Source organism: Arvicola amphibius, chromosome 6 (assembly GCF_903992535.2).
Source record: "Arvicola amphibius chromosome 6, mArvAmp1.2, whole genome shotgun sequence".
NCBI classification, from domain to species: Eukaryota; Metazoa; Chordata; class Mammalia; order Rodentia; family Cricetidae; genus Arvicola; species Arvicola amphibius.
In genome coordinates this window covers 25,232,617-25,250,229 of record NC_052052.2, presented here as the reverse complement: position 1 = coordinate 25,250,229, position 17,613 = coordinate 25,232,617, and the positions used below count along the sequence as shown (strand labels likewise).

At 41.4% G+C, this 17,613-nt stretch overlaps 1 protein-coding gene and 1 non-coding gene across 3 annotated transcripts in view; one reads left to right on the top strand and one right to left on the bottom strand.

The window, feature by feature from the left end:
- The first annotated feature begins 528 nt into the window (after nucleotides 1-528).
- Nucleotides 529-17,613, top strand: part of Zmym6 (zinc finger MYM-type containing 6) — a 45,452-nt gene continuing 28,367 nt past the window's right edge. The window contains exons 1-4 of one of the 2 annotated variants that reach the window (XM_038333625.1): nucleotides 529-653; nucleotides 1,886-2,035; nucleotides 14,411-14,477; nucleotides 15,638-15,842. In XM_038333625.1, coding sequence (XP_038189553.1) covers nucleotides 1,946-2,035; nucleotides 14,411-14,477; nucleotides 15,638-15,842 — 362 coding nt within the window. In that variant the 5' untranslated portion in view covers nucleotides 529-653; nucleotides 1,886-1,945. Of the gene's footprint in view, nucleotides 654-795; nucleotides 1,034-1,885; nucleotides 2,036-14,410; nucleotides 14,478-15,637; nucleotides 15,843-17,613 lie in introns of those variants that run through there. The other variant, XM_038333624.1, reaches the window with a different exon arrangement.
- LOC119818149 lies at nucleotides 16,765-16,893 on the bottom strand. Its single transcript, XR_005286056.1, has one exon.

Below are 17,613 nucleotides of genomic sequence, written 5' to 3'. Positions count from 1 at the left end.
CATCACTATTATGTGGAATGATACATAACTGTATAGCAGTAACTTATTAATAAATGCCCAAGTTTTATATTCTCCTAACATCTATCTTTTAAAGAAGGTTATTATAGAACAAAACAGAGTGGTGGGTGGTGGTGGCACACGCCTTTAATCTCAGGACTCTGGAGACAGGCAGGTGGATCTCTGTGAGTTCGAGGTCAGCCCGGTCTACAGAGCGAGTTTTAGGTCAGTGCTACACAGAGAAACCTTGTCTGGAAAAATTTTAAAAAAAATGAAAAAAAAAAAAAACAGAAGAGGGCATATACAGTGGCGTCTAAGACTCCTGATCTTTTTTTCAAATGCTTCCTTCCACGTTTTCATGGCTCAATCTCCGTCTCTTTAAGACGTCAGCCAGAAAAGAAACGAGCATGCTGGGACCGTCGCTCGGTTCCAGGTCCAGGGCATGCTGGGAAAAGAGGGCGGGATCACGCCTGGAAATGACCAATTACCTTAGGTCTAGGGCATAAGCAGTAGTGCGCACGCGCAGTTGGCAAACCATTGCGTTGCAATGGCTCGTTCGATTTCGGGAAAGGCGTTTGTTGTCCCCACGGAGGACCCTGAATGCTGTTATGCATTCTCAGTCTCCCGCCCCCTCGGAGGCAGCTAGATGACTGGAGGTGGGTGTGCAGAGGAGCTGTAGGCGGCCGCTCCAACTTCTGGGCTTGTGGGCGGGACAATGCATCACGTGCCCAGGCGAGGGGGCGTGTCCACCACGTGACCAGACGTCGCAAGGGCAGCTGGGTATTTCCTGTGACTGGGCCCGGCACCTTCAGGCGTGGGCGGAGCGGGCTCGTCACGTGACACGGCGGCGAGTCCGGCGGGGGTTGCTGGGGTACCCGGCAGTGGTGTTGGGGCGCTCCGGGGCTGCTTGTGGTCACCGCCTCGCGCGCTCTATTGCAGAACGCGTTCCTCCGCTGGCTGGTGGGGAATTCTGCTGGCGAACCGAACGAAAGGAGCGCTTGCGACTCGTATATTGTTACAGCCGTGTCAAGCGGCGGTAAGTTCTCGATCTCGGCTTCGCGACAGGCTTTTATAACTCCGTTCTTTCTGCGGCTGCTTGGATTGATGAAAGGCCTTTCGCGAGGGTTCTTTTTCGCTTTTAAGCCTTCCTTTGTACGTTTGGGAATCTGAAGAACAGCCAGAAGGCTGCTTATAGCAGCGGTTCTCATATTTGCATTTGGATTCATAACAGTGGCAAAATTACAGTTACGAAGTAGCAACGAAATACTTTCATGTTTTTTTTTTTGGAGGGGGTCACCACAACCCGAGGAACTTTATTAAAGCGTCGCAGCATTAGGAAGATTGAGAAGCAGTGGCTTATAGGAAGACAGGCCTGACCTCCATGGAGGCTCCAAGAACGTCCAGTTGGTCCACTTGCAAACGGGAACTTAGCGTTGGCTTGTGCTGACACCTTAGGCTCTGAACTAGCTTTGAGTCAAGAAAAGGGCACTTGATTCCAGCGCAGGCCGAGTTAGAGGGGACGGTGAGGCAATTGCCTCACTTTGAGAAAGCAAAGCTAACTTGGACCGCAGGTCAGTGCCTATGCAATCAGGAATTGTACTGAGTTCAGCTCTCCAAGAGCTTGGTAGCTTCCTCCCCTGGCTCGTTTGGCCAGTCTACATCTCAGCAACCTTCAACATGGTAAAGACCATCATGCTTGTCTGAGGCCCTAGGGGAGTGAGAGCTTTGATGGAAAGACTTTCCTCATTAAAAGGTAGCTAACCCAGGAACAGGAAGAAGTTAGAGTCCTGGAAGGGTTGATGCTTCAGATGCTTGAGCCTGAAGCTATTCACACACTGATATGAAGGAAAACAAAATCCGAGTATCAATTCTTTATATTATGTTTTAGGAGTCTAGCTAAGAAGAAGTCTTCATTTTAAACGGGAGAAGAACTCTGAATAAACTGAGAATGAAAGAACCTTTGGATGGTGGCTGTGAGAAAGCAATGGCACAACAAGGGCTTCTGGACAGAGTCAAAGAGGAGCCTGATAATGCTCAAGTAAGCGTTTTCTCTTGAGTTTTAAACTATTAAAAGTTAGAGTCGAACATGGCGGTTGACAGCTTCTGGTTTATAAGTTTGTGGAATTGGTTCTTTTTTTTAAAAACCATTAGATGTGTGCTATGAAGGCTGAGGGATAGATAGTTAAGTAGCAAAGTGTCTTCCTAGCACTCTGAGATACTGTGTTCAGTTCTTGGTGCCCGTCGAAAGTGAATAGATGGTTATATTTTGAATGTACCCTCCAAATTTCATTCATTGGAAACTTGGTTCCTGATGCATTGTTGCTGGGGGTGGTAATCCTACGTGCAGATTCTGTCATTACTGGGAGTGAGTTTGCTGTAAGCGCCAGGTAAGCTCCTCTTTGCTTGCTGTCTTGTTCTTTCTTCGGTGGTCTCCCACTTTTTTTTTTGGATTTTCAAGAAAGGGTTTCTCTGTAGCTTTGATGCCTATCCTGGAACTAGCTCTTGTAGACCAGGCTGGCTTCGAACTCCCAGAGATCCGCCTGCCTCTGCCTTCCAAGTGCTGGGATTAAAGTCGTGTACCACCACCGCCCAGCTGGTCTCCCACCCTTTGCCACAGTGAATGTGACTAGAGGACTTGGCTAAATGCATCCCCTCTATCTTGGAATTTACAGCCTCCAGAACTGAGAGAAAATTCTTTTCCTTATAAATGACCTGTTACATGGTTTATCTTATGTTTTTGGTGTGAACCTAACCTTTAATGGCTGAGCCATCTCCAGCCATGCATGATTTTTCTTAGAGCAATACAAAAATATTGAAGACAATGGGTTAATCAGGTTTTTGGTGTTTTGAATGAGAAAAGAGAAAAAGTAGCAACACTGGTAGATGGTGTAATGTATAATAGGTATCATATGATAGTATGTGGCATTAATATCAATATTAATATCAATGCATGCTTAAGAGTGTGCCCATAATAGCTAGGTGGTGGTGGTGGTGCACGCCTTTCATCCCAGCTCTCGGGAGGCAGAGACAGGTGAATCTATAGAGGAAGAAGTTCCAGGACAGGCTCCAAAGTTACAGGGAAACCCTATCTTGAAAAACCAAAAAAAAAAAAAAAAAAAAAAGTGTGCTCATTATAACTCTCACATGTATGATAATATTCTTATTTTACACATAAGGATACAGAGCTCAAGAAAGCCAAGCAGTATGAATGGATCAGTTAGTAAACATCAGATAGGATTTAAACCCAGATAGTAACATTTCAGAGAACCTGTTCCTCCACATGTAGTTTGAGTTAAAAAGATTATGCAGAATGGAGCCTTCTTATGAATTTTGATTATTTAAAAATTTATTTAACTTTATTTTATGTACATTGGTGTGAGGGTGTCTAATCCCCTGGAACTGGAGTCACAGACAGTTGTGAGCTGTCATGTGGGTCCTGGGAATTGAACCCGGGTCCTCTGGAAGAGCAGCCAGTGCTCTGAACCATCTTTCCAGTCCCGAATTTTGATTTTAAAAGCAACAGGAGGCATTATAGGGTTAGTTTTTTATTTTATTTTTATTTATTTGTTTTTTGAGACAGTGTCACCTAATCCAGGATATCCTAAGATTTGCTCTGTAGCTGAGGATGACCTTTAACTGCTGCCTCTTCTTCTCAAATGCTGCCATTGCAAGTGTGTGCCGCCGTGCCAGGTTTTCACTGTAGAGACAGTAACGTGAAACAGATATGCGTTTCGAAAGATCACTGTGGCTGTCCCTTAAAGATAGATTAGAAACAAAAATAATTTGTGGAGAGTCAGTTATTTTGGCAAGAAATTTTTTTACCTTCTCTAGCATGTTTTATTTTTGTTTGTTTTATGCTCTTTAGTTACTGACCTTATTGAGGAAACAATAGTATTTAAACATAATGAAAATTAATATATTAAAAGTAAGATTTAATGCCAGGGTGTGGTAGTACACATCTTTAATCCCAGCTCTTGGGAGGCAGAGGTAGGTGAATTTTTGTGGGTTTGAAGCCAGCCTGGTAACAAAGCGTGTTCTAGGACAGTCAGGACTGTTAAACAGAGAAACCATTTTCGAAAAGCCAAAAATCAACCAAACAAAACAACAACAATAATTATTATTATTATTTAACTTCTCATACCACCTCACGGCAGAATTATTCCAGCACAGGAATGCCAGATAAGTTTTGTCTTGTTCATGAATTCATGCCCTCTTTGCTCTAGTAGTGAGCTGAGAAGGTTTGAAGGTGGTGTTTGCAGAATGTGGAGTGGTAGAGCCTCCAGTGTACTTACTTCTCCTTTCAGTATACTTAATTTCCCTTTAGTTGGTAAATTGTTCCTCTTGCCTTATCTAGTATAACCATTTGTTTGCCAGGTTTTGTGGATTCTGCTTTTTAAATGTATTTGGAGTCTGTTTCTTAGATTTCTCCATTTAATTATTTTTCTTGTGAATTGCTTGCTCTTCCTTCACTCATGTAGTTCTTCAAAACGCTGTGTAGTGTGTCATTTTATTCTTTACAGATCTAATATCACTACCCCCGCCCCCAAGTGCTAGGTAGGTATTCTACCATTCAGCCAGTTTCTCCTAAATGGTAATCATAAACGTTTGAGTGTGATATCCAGTGTTTCCCTTTTCAGTACCGTTGGTCGTCTGTCTCAGTTTGAATCTGTGCGCCTGTAAACTATTTGTAGTTCACTAAAAGATAAAAATTAAAATTCTATGTGTTTGCTTTAGGTAATCCAAATTAGCTTTGAACTCACTAGGAGTTAAGGACATCTTTGATCCTCCTTCCTCTACTTTCCAAGTGGTGGGATTAAAGATACCTGCCTCCATACTCAGCGTAATAGATATATTTTAGTCAGTGTTTTTGGCCTCTTTTGCCTCTTTTTTTTTTCTTTTACTTTGTAGAGTCCTGGTTGGCCTGGAACTCTCTGTGTAGATCAGGCTGACTTAGAAAACTCAGAGATCTGCCTGCCTCTGCTTCTGGAGTGCTAGAATTAAAGGTGTGTACCATACCCAGTTCAAATTTTTCTCTTATTTATTAGATTTTAATGTTATTTTTATGTATTTAATTTTGAATTTTTTTGGAACTTAACTCTGTAGATAGACCAAGTTGGTCTCAAACTCACAGAGATCCACCTGCCTCTGTGTCTTGAGTGCTGGGATTAAAGGTATGTTGCCACCACTGCCCGACTTTAATTTTGATTTTTTAATAACGATTTTTAATTTGTGTGTGTGTGTGTCTTGTGTATGCCACATAAGGTTGAGTGCCCTTGGAGATAAGAGAGCATCAGATCCCTGGCTGGAGTTTCAGGTGATTGTGACTGACGTGGGTCCTAGAGCTGAATTTAGGTCATCTGGAAGTGTAGGCAAGGTGCTGGGAAGGTAGCCTAGAGCTTTACATCTTGATCCTCAGGCAGCAGGTAGATAGAGGACAGAGACATACAGGAACACTGAGCCTGTTGTAGGGTTCACCCCACTGACACACTGCCTCCAGTAAGACCACCCCTCGTAATTCTCCTCTGGTAGCTTATCAACTAGGGACTAAGCATGCAAATTTATAAGCTAGTGGGTGCCACTGTCATCCACACCACCACAGTTATAGCTGTTTTCTCAACAGCAAATTCGTCTGTTTCCTTTAAATTCAACTTCATTCAGGTTCTCAAGACACAGGCACAATAAAAAAAGATTATTGGCCAAAATACCACTTGAATGAGTCCATCTCAGTTTCTGACAGTTTCCCTCTGAAACTTAATGAATCAGGTCTCCAATGTTCACATTTATTTTAGCATTCTTCTCATCCCAGCTCTTTTCAGTTTTTTCTTTCTTTCTTTTTTTTTTTTTTTTTTTTTTTTGACAGGGTTTCTCTGTGGCTTTGGAAACTCCAGCTCCTTTCATAAAGCACATTAAATCTCTGCTTTGAGTCTTTGAGTATTCAAGGGCTTTCCTAGCTCAAAGTTTAAACTCTCCCACATCCCTTCCACAAACTAGTTCTTAGCAGTTCTGAACTGGTTACTGCTTGCTTCCTGGTAAGTGCATGGTGTTGTGTTATCTCTGGTGGGAAAGTGGAAGAGCAAGCAAATGTATATGTAACAGAGCAGAAGGGAGAGTCCACTCAGTAACTAGTCCAGCACTGTAAGGAAGAAACCAGTCCGTCTTGATAATCTAATTACCTCTAAGGAGTCGCACTGCTAAACTGTTAAATTAGGAGTCAAATTTCTTTATATTTTTCTTTTCAATAACCTTGCAATCTACAGTGGTGACAGAGGTGACACACTGGTGCAGTAGTGGCACAAAAAGTTGTGGTCGTCACCAGCCACTATCTGGTTGTATTTAAGGTCCAATCCATGAGATGAAGCTCATACCTAATACTGCTTGGGTGGCCAAGAACCTGATACCAGATAGGCCATGGACCTAGGGGGAAACAATACTACAATTCTCTACTAAAGGAACGTAGCAATAGAATGACTCCTAAAACACTCTGCTATACTCATAGATCAGTGTCTTCTCAGCTTCTCAGCTGTTATCAGAGGCACTCCCTCCTGCAGTAGATGGGGACAAATACAGAGACACAAAACTGGACGATGTGTAGAGAATTAGAGACCTTGGAACACTCAGTCCAAAATGAGGTGTTTCCATTAAATCCCTCCCTTCAGGGCTCAGGGAACTTTGTAGAAGAGGAGGTAGGAAGATTGTAAGAGCCAGTGGGGATGGAAGACAAGAAGGCAACAAGGCCTTCTAGACCCAACAGGGCTGATGCACATGGACTCACAGAGACTGTGACAGCATGCCAGAGCCTGCACAGGTCTGAGCAAGATGGAGTCCCCATGCTGAAAGGAGAAGTGGATACAAGGCCTCATCCCTAACCCAGAAGCTTATTGCTAATTGACAACTGCTCACAAAGGAAAAATGAGTTTTCTCCAACAGAGTCTGGGTGTATGAGCCACTGCTCCCAAATCATGATATGAGGACTTACTATTAATTATGAATGCTTGGCCTTATCTTATACTTGCCCCTCTAGCTCTTATATAATAACTTAATCTAACCTGTTTGTTTTCATCTACCAGAAGGCTTTGGGCCTTTTACCGTTCTTTCACTCTGTATGTCCTATTTTCACTGTTTCTTCCATGTCTACCTGGTTGACTGGCCCTAGGAGCTGTCCTCTCTTTCTCATTCTCTTCTCTCTCTGGAGCCTAGATTCCTCCTCCTACTTAATCTCTCTGCCCACAAGCCCCGCCTATCCCTCTATTTCCTAGCTATTGGCCATTCAGCTTTTTGTTAGACCTATCAGGTGCTTTAGGCAGGTGAGTTTAAACAAACACAACACACCTTTATATGATAAAGTAATATTCTACAACAAACCACACTTAAGGGTAGGCCCATGCCTAGCAGCAGATGGTCATCACAAAATGAACTCAATGATATATTTGAAGGTCGTTCATCTCATATTACTTATTCTGGACCTTTTTTTTTTGGAGACAGGGTTTCTTTGTGTAGCCTTGACTATTTTGGAACTCTGTAGGCCAGTTTGGCCTTGAACCTGTAGCCTTCCTCTGCCTCCTGAGTGCTGGGATTAAAGGTATGTGCCACTATGCCTGACTGATTTTGTGTTTTTATGAGATTCCTATGTGTGGAAATGTGTGTCTTTGTTTTGTGTTTCTTGGACTTTTTCTTTGGCTTTTTTGTCCTTTTTTATTTGTTTTTTTTTGTTTGTTTGTTTATTTTTGTTTGTTTTTTGAGACATGGTTTCTCTGTTCCTTTTTCCTTTTTGGAGCCTGTCTTGGAACTCACTCTGTAGACCAAGCTGTCCTTGAACTCACGGAGATCCTCTTGTCTCTGCCTCCTGAGTATTGGAATTAAAAGCATGCCCTATTTGTGCCTTTGTTGTTGCTCGTTTGTTTTCTAATGAGAGAGAAAGACTGTAGTTTTGTGTGGGTGGAGAAGTGGGGGAGGATCTGGAAGGAGTTGGAGGAGGGGAGCTATGATCAGCATGTATTATATGAAAAAGAATCTATTTTCAGTTAAAAGGAATAATATTTTCAATTGAAATAGAATTTTATTACTTTTTCTTTTCCCTTCCTTCCTTTTAGCCATCCCTCAAGCTCCTCCTATGCCCCCCTCCAAGTTGATAGCCTCTTTTTCTTTATTGTTGTGTGTGTGCGCGCGCACACACACAAATATATAAATACAACCTCCTGAGTCTTTTTTGGTTTGTGTGTATATAGTTCCTGGGCTGACCAGTCTGCTTTGGACAGCCAATAAGGGGACTTATTCCTGGGAGAGGCTAATTGTTTGTCTCCCAACAGTCATTAATTGCCTGTAGTTCTTTGTGTTGGGGTGGGACTCTGTGAAATTTTCACTTTTCTATGTAAACATATCAATTGATAACACAGTTAGGATTCAGATTTCAGCATGAGTTTCAGAGAGGACAGACCACAGTACTGTGTAAGTTATTTCATCCTGCTGTGACAAAATCACCATACACTGGCGGCATTATAAACCACGCCAGCGAGATGGCTCAGTGCGTGAAGGTGCTGGCTGAGCAAGCCTCGTAACCTGAGTTTGATCCCTAGAACCCTTGTGAAGTTGAATGAGAGAACTGATTTTACAAAGCTGTCCTCTTACCTCCACACACTCATCGTGGAACATGTGTGCAACATGCGCAGCTTATAAACATACAAAAACAAATACAGGGGCTGGAGAGATGGCTCAGAGGTTAAGAGCATGGCTTGCTCTTCCAAAGGTCCTGAGTTCAATTCTCAGCAACCACATGGTGGCTTACAACCATCTGTAATGGGGTCTGGTGCCCTCTTCTGGCCTGAAGGCATACACACAGACAGAATATTGTATACATAATAAATAAATAAATATATAAAAAAAATCAATAAAAAAACAAATACAATCTAACCTACACAAACCCTTTTGTTTGTTGTTGCTGTTTTGTGATGATATGAGGAAATCAAAGATGCTGGAATCATTGTGTTAGATATGCCTGAGAAACCAAGTAGTAAAGGGAATTAAAAGCAGTTTTTTTGGATTAGCAGTTGTGAAATGATTGTTGTCAAACAGTTTTATCTACTAGCTTTGAATTGAAGAAGGAATTAAAATAAGAGCATAGAGAAAGAATGAAGTACTTGTATGTACTTCATTAAAATTGTATGTATATGATGTGTGTGAGTGTGGGTATGTATGGAGGACAGATGACAGCTTTCCTGAGTTGATTCTTCCCATCATGGGATTAGAGATGCCTCAGGTTATCAGGTTTGTATGGTGTCTTAGGGTTTCTGTTGTGGGGATAAAAATACTATGATGGAAAAACAAGCTGGAGAGGAAAGGGTTTGTCTTAAACTTCCACATTGCTGTTCATCACTGAAGGAAGTCAGGACAGGAACTCAAACAGGGCAGGAATCTGGAGGCAGGAGCTGATGCAGAGGCCATGGAGAAGCGCTGCTTACTGGCTTGTTTTCCCTTGGCTTGCTCAGCCTGCTTTCCTATAGAACCCAGAACCACCAGCCCAGGGATGGCACCACCTATCATGGTCTGGATCCTCCCCCATATATCACTGATGGAGAAAATGCCTTACAGCTGGATCTCATGGAGGCATTTCTCAGCTGAGACTCCTTGCTTCCTCTTTGATGACTAGCTTTTGTCAAGTTGTCACAGAAAACCAGACAGTACAACTGACCTTTTGTCAACTTGGCTTGCAAATAACTATTAAGCCACAGTCTTCCTTTCTTATTCATCCCCAAGGTCTCACATTAAAAACATAAATAACTTTAAAGGTCCCACAGTCTTTGACACATTAGAATTTCAGTCCCGGGCTGGAGAGATGCTCAGAAGTTAAGAGCATTGCCTGCTCTTCCAAAGGTCTTGAGTTCAATTTCCAGCAACCACATGGTGGGCTCACAACCCCCTGTAATGGGGTCTGGTGCCCTCTTCTGGCCTGCAGGCATACACACAGTCAGAATATTGTATACATAATAAATAAATATTTAAAAAAATATAATTTCAGTCCCTTTAAAATAGTCTTTTCTAAAACCAAAAGTCTTTAAGATTCAGTCTCTCAGCTGTGGCCTCCAGTAAAGTACTTTACTTCAAGAGGGAAAAGCCAGGGCATAGTTATAGTCAAATCAGATTTCAGTCTTTCAAAGTCTGGGATCCACTTGCAATCTTCTGGCTCCTTCAAAGCATTTGGGTCACTTCTCCAACTCTGCCCTCAGCGGCACACAGAGTTTGTCTTCTAGGCTCTGGCTGGTCCCACTCCACTGCTGCTGCTGTATCTTGGTGGTCATCCCATGGTACTGGCATCTCCAGAACGCTGCGGTCTTCTGCAACTGGGCTGCACTTCACGAGTAGCCTCTCCTAGGCTCTCCTTATGGTGCCAAGCCTCAACTTCTTTGCATGACCCCTTTAGTCCTGAACCTTCAACTGCCACCAGGCTGCACCTTCACTAATGGCCTCTCCTGGCCTCTTGCAGTGCCAAACCATGGCTTCAAAACCAGTACCACCTGGGTGACGCTTTACCAAGTCCAGCTGCCAGAATGAGGTGCAACCTTGGCCACCTCTGGAACATAGCTTCCCTGTGTTCTCCGGAAACACTTCCCAGAAGATTTTACCTCAGTGATGCTGGTCTCTTCTTAATCACTGCTAATTTGCTCCAGCCGACCTGCCCGAGTCTCCAGTAAAGCAGTTTCACTTTAGTAATTCTGCTGCCCTCTCTCTCTCTCTCTCTCTCTCTCTCTCTCTCTCTCTCTCTCTCTCTCTCTCTCTCTCTCTCTTTCTCCCCCTCTCTCTTTCTCCCTTCTTTCTTTTCTTTTTCTTTTTTTTTTTTTTGGTTTTTTTGAGACCAGGTTTCTCTGTAGCTTTGGAGTCTGCCCTGGAACTAGCTCTTGTAGACCAGGCAGGCCCCGAACTCACAGAGATCTGCCTGCCTCTGCCTCCCGAGTGCTGGGATTAAAGGCGTGCGCCACCACTGCCCGGCTAGTTCTGATACCTTGTTAATGGCATCTGATCTTCGGCTCCAACTAACTAGAACCACAGACTCTTAATTCAAAATAACACATGGCCCCAAGAGAGTCATAACTTCCCTCTGAAATTTTACAAGTCAGTCCTCCATCCTCTGCACTGCTCTTAACATTCTTCCAAGTTCCCACAGAGCATCTCACACAGCTCTTAACACTCAGTGGCTCTTTGAGAACAAAGTTTCAAAGTCCTTCCATAGTCCTCCTCAAAACATGGTCAGGTCTGTCACAGCAATACCCCACTATGCTGGTACCAGTACACAAGGCAAGTGCCTTTATCCTCTGAACTGTCTCACTAACCCAAGAGTGAAATACTTTTGAAGTTTGACTGTAAAGGGAGGGAAATGGGCAAATAATAATAGCTTCTAAAGGAACATATTAATATATAAATTGAGAGGCAAGACCAAGGTGGAGATGAAGAAGAGAGGAAGGTAGGGAGGATTGGATGGAGTGATGAAAGGGAAAGGAGTCCTGAGCACTTAGTTAAAGAGCCTGCTAGGTGGTTTGTGGAGAGTGGATGGCAGAATAAAGATGCCAAAGGCGCTCGTGATTGCTTGTTTTCACATGGTGAAATTGAAGCCAGTGAAAAGGAAATGTGATGGTAAGAACTGCAAGTAATGAAAGTTTAAAACTCAGGAAATAAGGTGTGATGTCTATAATTTCAGACAGAAGCAGGTGGATCTTTAGGAGTTGATGCCAGCCTGGTCTATATAGGGAGCTCCAGGCCAGCCAAGGCTAAATAGTGAGACCCTGTCTCAACAAAACCATAAACCTAATCATACAAACAAGACCACCCCCAAAGTAACAAACAAACAAACAAAAAACAACTCCAGGGAGCTGTATCAGGAGCGTTAGATAATATTACAGGTTGATAAAGCTGTAATTTTAAAATCTTAAGCATTCTTTCTGATACATCGGAGAAAGGGATATAGTGCTTCCACTTCTTTGCATGTATCAGTTAATAGTTTAATAAATATTGGCCTGAAACTTTATAGCTAAGAATGACCTTATTTTCCTGTCTCTTCCTCGTGAGAGCTGAGATTACCAGCAAGGGACTATACCTACATTATATGCTAATAGGCATAAAACCCAAGGCACTCTATCACTTGAGCTACAAACCAAGTCTCGCACCTCCCCAACTTTTTGTATCAAAATATATCAGGTCATTTAGCCAAGAAAAAAAAATAAGGTATTTGACTTCAGCATAAAAATAGCTTTATATTAACCATTTTGTTGTTGTTGTTTAAGGCTTACATTTTCTAACTTTTCTTGAGACAGAGTCTCACCCTGTACAGCATATCTTGGCCTGGAACTCATTGCGTATCCCAGGCTTGCCACCAACTTGTGGTGTCTTTCTTCTTAGTCTCCCCAAGTGTTGCAGTTAATAGAATAAACCTCCACAACCAGCTTCATTTTCTAACATATAAAATAAATATATTTTTAATAAAAAAAAATAGTAAGTTTACTAAAATAAATATATTTAGGATAAAAATGATTTAGCCTGTCATGATTTAACTTACAATTTTGTGTGTGTGTGTGTGTGTGTGTGTGTGTGTTGGATGTGTGCCCTGGAGCTGGAGTTACAGGCAGTTGTAAGCTGTCCAGTGGTGGAACTAGGAACCAAATTCTGGCCCTCTGGAAGAGTTGGAAGTACTCTTAACTGATGAATCAGCTCCCATTGTGATGACTTTATATATAATAAGCAGACTGCATTGAATTTTTTTTCCCTCTGAGACTGGTTGTCCTGGAACTTGATCTGTAGACCAGGCTGGCCTTAGAAGTAAGGGGATCTCAGAGTTCAAGCCCTTCCACATGCTGGGATTAAAGGCATGAGTTACCACTGCCCAACTCGCATTGAACCTTTTGTATCTTGTTGATTATTAATAGATATGACAGCTTGTAAATATATTGGCTAAAGTTACTAATTTAGGGGCTAAAGCCTTAGCTTAGTTGGTAGAGTATGTTTGCCTAAAATGAACAAAGTTCTGGGTTCAGTCCAGCATTGCATAAGCCAGGTGTGGTGGCTCATGCCTATAATCCTAGCGAGAGCCTGAAGGATCAGAAATTCAAGGTCAGCCTTGGCATGTGAGACTGTCTCAAAGGGAAAAAAATTATTAATTGAAATCTAAACTTTATGTCACTCACACTTAATTTTATATTAAATATTCAACTAAATATTAATTATAAATCACTCATTTATCACTCTTGAATATATCATAAGAAATAAGTAGTGTGCAAGTACTCACATGTGCAAGTATATCTATCTGATATCAGATTTCCAGTAACTACCTAAAAATCTGAAATGTCACTGAAGGACTGCACCTATATGAAATACCCGATTGCTAGAAGTCCACTTTTAGAAACAGCTCAGGTAAGGGGTGACCAGACTTCATGTAGTCATATTAACTCTGAGACTTCCTTGGAGAGGAAAATCTGCAGTGGCAGAGGGAGCTGGTCAGGAAATTCTGAGGGTTACAGTCAACACTTCCATGGAAACTGGATGTCTTACTGGGTGTTAGAATGCAAATACAGGTATTTATTGTTGGGTAACTTGAATTCATTGATTTTTCAAAATCAGTGTTTAGGTGTCACTATTCATTGGATTCTCTTATTCACCAGATAAACTGATTGAAGCAAAACCAGGAAATTGCTTTTGTTGTACCTTTTGTGTATTTTACAATAAAAATGTTGGTAGCAAATTTAGGAAATTGAACATGCACTGTAATCCCTGTGCTGGGGAGATAAGAGGATTTCTGGAGCTTGTTGGATTAGTCTAGGCAATTGGTAAACTCTGACTTTAATGAATGAGAGACCCTAGCTTAATAAATAAGTGTATAGTGATTGAGGAAAACACCTGATATTGAACTCTAGTATCTACATGCACGAGCACACATTTACCCTCACACATGCACATACACAAACATACCCAAATAAGTAGTGTTCAAGATTGGAACATTTTATATTATATATATTTTCATCTACCAAGATTACTTTTGAAAAATAGATACAACTGTAAATGTTTTCTAATTTTGGAAGATGGTCTTTGTAAACAGTATATCTATTCTAATAATTGTGATTTTTGAGGTATTTATGAAGGAGACTATGATTAGGGTGTATAAAAGATGAATGTGACAGAATCAGATTTTTTTTTTCTGAGATAGGGTTTTGAAATAGAATTTCTCTGTGTATTTCTGTCTGTTCTGGAACTTGCTCTGTAGACCAGGCTGGCCCCCAAGTCACAGAGATCCACTTGCCTCTGCCTCCCAAGTGCTGCAGGGGCTAGAGGGGTGCACTTCCATCGCTGAGCTCAGAATCATATTTTTAATTGAATTTCTAGTTTAATCGTGCATATTGTATTTATTTCTCTCCCTTTCCCCTCCCTTGTTTTTAAGGAATATGGACTTCAGGAAAGTGAACTGAAAATTAGTGCTGTATTCTCAGCTAATGACACTCCTCTTGGTAAGAAATAGAACCAGCTAAGTGTGTTACCTTTGGAATTTGTTTAGTGGAATCAAGGGAAGTACCTCTGCCTGGAGACCTTTCTCCTCCATTAGTATATTTTTCAATGTGTAAACTGATCACCATGGGCCTTTTAAAAAAATGGAAAACGTTAAGATTATATCAGAAGGTGATGCATCGATTAAGGAAATGTATATTTTATAAATTTCTTCTAACTGGGTATGGTAGAACACGTCTTTAATCCCAGCACTCTGGAGGCAGAGGCAGGTGGGTCTCTGATTTCGAGGCCAGCCTGGTCTACAGAGTGAGTTCCAGGACAGCCATAACTACACAGAGAAACCCTGTCTTGAAAAAACAAAACTAAACAAAAGCCCTTCTTTTTTTTTTTTTTTTTTTTTTTTTTTTTTTTTTTGGTTTTTCGAGACAGAGTTTCCCTGTAGTTTCTAGAGCCTGTCCTGGAACTAGCTCTTGTAGACCAGGCTGGCCTCGAACTCAGAGATCCGCCTGCCTCTGCCTCCCGAGTGCTGGGATTAAAGGCGTGTGCCACCACCGCCCGGCAAAAGCCCTTCTTTTTAAGTTAAACGTGCACATGTGTGTGCAAGTGACTGAAGTGGTTCAGACCTGTAATTAGTACCTGTGAGTCTGAGACAGGTGGTCATCCTGGTCTATATATAGTGAGACGCTGTCTCGAGAGATAAAAGATCTTGTCTAACATGTGTATAAGATAACTGGTTTTTAACTAAAATATAATACTTATAAAGACTGGTGGTAATAAAAAGTTAGAACCCTTTGCTTTGGAGCATGGTTATTGTTTTTTTAGTATAATGACTCAAAACTGACAAGTTTTTTCTTTTTTTTAATAATTTTTTGTTATTAAAGATTTATTTATTTACTATGTATACAACATTCTGTCTCCGTGTATGCCCACACGCCAGAAGAGGGCACCAGATCTTATTCTGATGGTTGTGAGCCACCATGTGGTTGCTGGGAATTGAACTCAGGACCTCTGGAAGAGCAGCCAGTGCTCTTAACCACTAAACCATCTCTCCAGCCCCCACAAGTTTTTTTTTCTTGAAAATAAAATATATGCATTTGTGAAACTGAAATTTCTTTTTTTTTTTTCCTGTGTGTTTATTTTGTTTCTTATCTTGTCTTGCTAGGCTTTCAGCTTCGTCCACCATCACCCGGCTCAAATGCATCAACTACTCCAGCTCCGACTGCTCATCTGTTTTGTTCTGGTTGTAAAAAAATACTTCATAAGACAGGCTGTGCTCAGCTTTTCTGTTCCACGGAATGCATCACGAGATACTCCTCAGCTGCCTGCCTGCCATATCAGCTCAAGAGAATCTGCACAAACTGCTCCAAGTACAGGCTTCCTAAGCTTTCATTTGCTGCTTTGGTTTAATTTTTGAGACAGGGTTTCTCTGTATAGCCCTGGCTGTCCTGGAATTCATTATGTAGACCAGGATGGTCTCGAACTCACAGAGGTCCTCCTGCCTCTGTCTCAAGTGCTGGGATTAGAGTTGTGCGCTCTCATTCTTGACTTCCTCACTTTACTTCTTTTTTGTTTTTTTGAGACAGGGTTTCTCTTCGTGAAAGCCTTGGCTGTCCTGGAACTCGCTTTGTAGACCAGGTTGGCCTAAAACTCAAAGAGTTCCACCTGCCTCGGCCTTCTGAGTCCTGGGATTAAAAGCATATGCCACCAGTGCCTTGCTTGTGTTTTTTTTTGTTTGTTTTTTTTTGTTTGTTTGTTTGTTTTTTTTTTTTGAGGCAGTGTCATGTTGCTGTTTTGACTTTCCTGAACATCGTTTTTTTTTTTTCATTGAATAATATGCACTTCCTAGGATTTTAATGAGGCAGCATTAGCACATAACTTAGCACATTATAAATGCTTAATAAATGAGATCTTATAAAGAATTTAAGTAATTTTGTATTTATAATTATATAATAATAATATGTACATGGTGTTTTCTTAATTTTTATGTATATGGGTGTTTTGCCTGCATGTATGTCTGTGCACCACATGTGTGCCTGGTGCCAGAGGAGGCCAAAGAAAGCTTCAGATGTCCTGGAACTGGAGTTGGCAGATGGTTGTAAGTTGGCATGTGGGTACTAGGAATCAAACCTGGGTCCTCTGGAAGAGCATCCAGTGTTCTTGACCCATGAGCCATTTCTTCAGCCACAGGTTTTTGTTTTGTTGTTTTATTTTTACAATGTTGAGTAAGCATATCCACTTCTCTTCAATAGATGTTAAATTAATTAAAAAAATAGCAAAGACAGAGCTGGAAAATGTTGGCTAGTAAGAGTCGGCCCTGTGGTTTTCACAGATAAGGGCTGGTCTCTCCACCCATTTGTCTGGGAGGAGAGTATCAGCAGAGTCTTGCTTCATCAGACTCAGCCTCCTTGGTCCTCCAACCCAGTTTTGTTGTTGTTGTTGTTGTTGTTTGCTTTTTGTTTGTTTTTGAGACAAGTTTTCATGTAACCCGGACCAGTCTTGAACTAACTTACATAGCTGATTTTGAAATCGTGATCCTTATTGCCCCTATGTCTCAAGTACTGGAATTATAGATGTGTACCATTACGTCTGACTAAATATAATTTATTACTGTTTTTAGTGAAAAATCACACTTCAGAATTACCACTTTATCTATATGCAAGCACATATTTGATGTTTGGTTGATTGGTTCAAAAAATTTTATATGTATTTATTTATCCTGTATGTTTTCTGTGTGTGTGCATGCGCACACACACAGGTCAGAAAACAACTTGTGGTAGTAGGCTTCACTGTGAGGGTCCCATTCATTCAATTCGGGTTATTAGACTTGGTGGCATGGATCTCTGCCAGCTAAGTAATCTCGCCAGCTTTTTATGATTGTTTTGTGAGACAGTGACTAGCATAGCCTAGACTTCATTGTAGCTTTGGATGACCTTGAACTATTTTTTGTTTAATGATTTTTTTGTTTGTTTTAGTCTTTTGCATGTATGTTTGTATGAGAGTGTTGTATCTCTTGGAACTGGAGTTACAGACCATTGTGAGCTGCCATGTAGGCGATAGAAAATGAACCCAGGACTTTGGAAGAACAGCCATTGCTCTCAACCACTGAACCATTTCTCTGGCTCTTGACCTTGAACTCTG